This window comes from Halyomorpha halys, unplaced genomic scaffold, assembly GCF_000696795.3.
Source record: "Halyomorpha halys isolate HHAL.00 unplaced genomic scaffold, Hhal_1.1 Scaffold1225.1, whole genome shotgun sequence".
In the NCBI taxonomy this organism is placed as follows: domain Eukaryota; kingdom Metazoa; phylum Arthropoda; class Insecta; order Hemiptera; family Pentatomidae; genus Halyomorpha; species Halyomorpha halys.
The window spans coordinates 88902-94354 of NW_027115738.1; the positions used below are offsets into that span (position 1 = coordinate 88902).

General features: G+C 29.8%; 1 protein-coding gene across 3 annotated transcripts in view; it reads left to right on the forward strand.

Moving 5' to 3' along the window:
* LOC106688880 (glutamyl aminopeptidase) overlaps positions 1-2378 on the forward strand; it is a 35340-nt gene extending 32962 nt beyond the window's left edge. For 2 of the 3 annotated variants that reach the window (XM_014433572.2, XM_014433573.3), the window contains exon 18: positions 2135-2378. In XM_014433572.2, the coding sequence (XP_014289058.1) occupies positions 2135-2347 (213 nt within the window). In that variant the 3' untranslated portion in view covers positions 2348-2378. The remainder of the gene's footprint in view (positions 1-2134) is intronic. The other variant, XM_067052751.1, reaches the window with a different exon arrangement.
* Positions 2379-5453: the final 3075 nt, after the last annotated feature.

Genomic DNA, 5453 nt, shown 5'->3' on the forward strand with positions numbered 1-5453 from the left:
ATAATTTGGATAGTGTTTTTGAATTATTTAGTAAAAAATGTTAACTAATGAGAACATAACACTTGCTATTGTTAAAAATGAATTATTGAAGGTAGCGTTTTATGAATTGTATTACTGATTTAATGAATGATTTTATTTTGAGATTTTAATTTATGATTTAATTTTTTTTTTTATTCAAATAGTCTAAATTTGCAAAATAAAACTTGGGTATTTACATTAGGGTGCACTGATTCTTAAAGATTTTTGATCAGTAGGTTTAAAAATGTATGTAAAAAAAAAAATTAATAGCATAAAAGTCCGGCCCTTGTTCATAACCAAATAAAATATAAAATATGATGCGATTGGTATCTATTGTCAATCCTCACTTGATAAAATAGAAAATAGATTTCTGACTAAGTCAGGCCCTTGGCTGCCCAAGACCTGGGCAGATTTAGGAGACCAGTTCTTCATGGTTGAGCCACACTTGGAGTATTAGAATCCCTTATTATTTCTTTTTTTGCTACTCCTGTCAGTACAAGAGCTGGGAGGAAAAAGAAGGCTGTTACTTTACCCCAATTTTTAATTACTTTAATGAAAACTATGTATGATTACTTGTCAAAACTGATGAGTCTGCCAAGTATATGTAGGGCGAATAAAAAATGGCGGCTGTTTCAAAACCTTAAAAAAAAAAACATTAATTTTTCTTTCGGAGCTCTATATCTTAAAACTACCAACAACACTAGAAAATCTAAAAGAACATTATTTAAAGGAGAGTAAATTTGCTGAAATGTGAGCCCTAATAGAGCTATTTACGTCCAATAGTTCCCAACATATGGCTTTTTAAAAAGCAACATTTCTTAAAAATCTACTGAAAGATTAGTAGCTAGTTAATTTATTTTGAGAAGTCTATATCTCAGGAACTATGTGACGTATTTATGTCTATTAGCACTCAAATTAAAGCTTGTTTAACGTACTATAAAGTACTTTGTGACCTTTACCTTTGTAGGAATAGTAGTTTTCACGATATTTGCTAAAATAAATTGATTTATAGTTATTCGGACAATAAGTTTGATTTATGAAAAACTTTATTTTAGAAACCACAGGAGTGCAGATGTCTGCCAGCAATCAAATTAAAGCTAGTTAAATTTACTATAAAATAGTTGATAATGTTTATCTTTGTAGGAGTAATAGTTTTTATGATATTTGACAAAATAAACTCACAAAATGTTAATTTCTAGTTGTTCGTGTAAAATGTTTGATTTTTGAAAAAATATATCTCTAGATCCATAAGACACACATATGTCTGCCAGCACTCAAAATAAAGGAAATTTAATTTACTATAAAGTAGTTCATGACACTTATCTTCTTCGTAGGGGTAGTAATTTTTATGATATTTGCATTTGAATATAAATTTGGCAAATGAAAATTTGTCTGAACAACTATAAATCAATTTGTTTTAGCATATCATGAAAACTACTACTCCTAGGAAGAAAACGTCATAAATTACTTTATAGATCATGAAACTAGCTTTAATTTGAATGCTAATATACATCTGTATGTCAAATGGTTTTTGAGATATAGATTTTTCAAAATAAATTCACTAACTTCTGATCTTTCAGTGCGTTCTGTACAACATTTTCATGAAATGTTGCTTTTTAAAAAGCTATATCTCGAGACCTATTGAACGTAAATAACTCTATTAGGGTTACATTTTAGCAAATTTACTCTACTTTAAATGATGTTCTCTTAGATTTTCTATTGCTGGTAGTTTTAACGATATAGAGCTCTGATGAAAAATTAATTATTTTTAACTTTTTGAAACAGCCGGCATTTTTTATTCCCCCAATGTATACTTGGCAGACTCATCAATTTATGCACAGTTTTCATTAAAGTAATCGAAAAGTGGGGTGAAATGACTGCCTTTTTTTTCCTCTTGGGCTCTTGTACTGTGTTGGTGTGGCCCCTCTAGGTCCACTCAGATAGGTTTCCTTTGTAAATGACTTCATTTGAACTCCTAGAAGAAAAACCTATGGTCCTATAAAATCTCAAAGAGTGTTCGGGTTTTTACCTGCTAGGATACTTAAATCCTTCATATTGTATTGATATTATCCAATATCTTATTTAAAATTATCATATATTTTATTTTTTTTTGAAGACCAGAAAATTTTTTGAGGCTGAAGAGTCTGATGAGAATAATTTCACTGAAGTACAACATAGAGTATTAGAGCTCATCGAAGTGAACAATGAATGGTCCCAATTGTTCCTGCATGATATTGAACTTTGGATTGAAGAATACGTTGCAACACAGACTATCAATCTTGAACATGAGTCTAAAAAGCCCAACTTGCTGGATTCATCTTCAGTTTAAATTTTTAAAAATACATTATTTTCTAAATGTTTATTAGTTTAGTTTGGAGTTCATGGCAATATTTGTATGCAATTATTTGGAATATTGTTAAGGAGTACTAGGCATTTTTATTACATTTATCTTTAAATCTACCATGTAATTTTTAATTTAATTTTGTTATATGTATATGTAAATATATATTTAAATAAAAGGATATATAACGAAGTAGCATACCAAAACTCAGATGAAATGATAGAATTACCAAAGATCCTTCAGATAGGCAGATATTTGGAAGGGGCATATGGGGTAAGCTATGTGGAAAAGTCAAGCCAAAAAGGCGGGGCTTGATGGGTAAAGTAGAAGGAGTAGGGGCCTTGATAGGCTGTCTTCTTCTCTATTTACTTTATACTCATCTTCCTTGAGTTTCTTCATTAAACTAATTTCTAGGGAAGGGTTTTATGGATTTTTGTTGTAATGAAACAAGTTATTGAAGTAAAAGCATTTACTACATTTTATATACTGCTCATTTTTGCGATAGAATGAACGGTTTTTCAGATAATAACATAAATGTGGTAAATTCCTATTTAACTCATTGTAAACCTGGACAAGGTGGATGTGGTTAACTCTGTATTTCGCTTCTCTTTTCCTTTGAAGGGGAATTTACTCCCCTGGATAAGGTTGGAGAAGGCGGTGTAGTTAGATATATATATAATGTCAAAAATTGAAAATGGGTTTTTAAATTTTCTGTTAATAATAAAGATTAGCAAATAAAATTTTCATTTTAAACCTAGAATGATACCCAAATTCTTCATTATTTGGTTACAAAGTTTACTTTTTGTAGAAACTATAACGATATTTCAAAATTTAAGTTCAATCTTAGCATTTTTTTTTTTTTATTGTCAATAAATAACTCCAAACTACAATATTTTATCACTACCATACATATAATCTGATTGTATATTTATCTACTTTTGTCTATGTTTATTTTTTCCACCATTATATTTAATTGTCTTTATATTCTCCAATATATTTCACCGTCATACTGTTACTATACAGGGTTAAGTGGCCAAACTGAAAGTATGAATTAAGGACCTCAAAACAAGAAAAAATTTCCTTGAAGGTATGATCTGCAAAGACTTTGTTTAGGAGATATTCATACCTAAAGATTTTTATTGCTATGAATTATTTAGGTTATATGAAATAAATAAAACTTATTTATTTTTTCTTACTACTTTATCAAATAAACATAAAAATTAAATTCATATTAAATATTGTTCAAAGTGATTTCCTTGAGCATTAAGACAGAGTTGGTATCTTTCTTCAACAGCAGCAGTGGCAGAACGGCACTGAATATTATTATCGTTGGAATTAATATCATTGACCGGCCTTGCATTGACTTTTTGTTTAATGCCACCCCAAACAAAAAAATCTAGTGGTGTCAGGTCTGGAGAGCGTGGAGGCCAAGCCACTGGTCCTGCCCGGCCAATCCATTGAGTGGGATAATTAACATTTAGCCATTGTCGTGGACCTCTTCCGTGATGTGCAGGATAACCATCTAATTCAAAGCCACATGTCTCCTCTCAGTTGTAGTGGGATATGTTCAACTAAAGCATAGTAATCATTATTAAGAAATTCCAGAAATGTGCTCCCATAGAGTCGTGGGAGCAAGAAATGCGGACCTATTAAAATATTAGTTTTAATATTAATCTTAATGTTTACATTTAATTAATAAAGTAATTAGAACAATTAAATAGGTTTTATTTATTTCATATAACATAAATGATTCATAATAATGAAAATCTTTAGGTGTGAATATCTCCTGAACAAAGTGTTTGCAGACATACCTTTAGAGGAAAATTTTTTTCTTGTTTTGAGGTTCTTAGTTCATATTTTCAGTTCAGCCACTTAATCCTGGAACAGCCTGTATATGGAGCATATCCAATTACTAGATCTGGAAAGAGGAAAAGCGCTGGCTCAGATGGAGATGCTTGCCAGAGAGCGAGATATGTAGACTAAGTGGTTTGAGGCACATCCACGCTGAAAGGCATTAAGTAGCATGAGAAAGAAGGGGAGAGAAGATACTGTTACTATCTTCATAATAATTGTATTTTTCCTTTTAATATTATCAATTTTATTTTATATTATTTTTATGCATTTATTTTCATTCTAATTTGTACTTCCTCTCTTGCCTTTCCATTCTTTGAAATACTTCCAACTGTCATTTCTCTTTTCACGCTTCCACCTTATAGGTATTTTTCAGATACACAGTTTCTTATTACTCCTCATTATATTACTATTTTTATGTTACTGTGTGTTTATTTTCTAATAAGTTTATATTATCTTATTATCTTTAAACCATTCTCATTTCTACCTTTTACCCATTCCACATTCTTGCTTCTTTGTTACATTTTTATTTAATCTGTAATTATAATTTACCTATTACTTCTATTTAATATCAGTTGTCTCCTCATTTCATTTTTCAAACAATAATCATCAAATTCAATATACTTATATATATGTTTTTCTTTCCTTTATACATATATTAGTTTTCCTCCTTTTCGGACAAAGCCATATAATAATTTACCAATACGACCAATATATAATTCCCCCTATTTCATTCCTTTCTCATCATACCTCTACCCTCCAGTGATCCACAACAACCGTTTGATCAATTAAGAAAATTTACAAAAATCTTCAATAGATAGCAACAAAACAATCATAGCAGTAGAACAGTCTACAAATTTAATAAAAAAATGAAACAATTAAAAAAAATTTAAAATAACTAATACATAAATTAAAAAATTATGATGTATATAAATTTTATTGCAATTATGATGTATCTGTTCTCTTTATTATGTTAGTTTATTATTCTTTATTAATTCATCTTCATCTTTATGTTTTATATTCATTATTTTGTTTACATTTTTTGATTGTTAGTTTGCCTCAACTTTTACATCATTTTTTTACCCTCACCTTGACTACCTTCCTTGTGTACCTTTTTAGTCTAGATCTGATGAAGACCTAAATGGCAGGTCGAAACGCTGGCATAAAATAAATAAATAGTTGATTATTACTAGTTTTCCATCCCCCTCCACCCCACACACTCTCTCTCTCTCTCTCTCTCTCT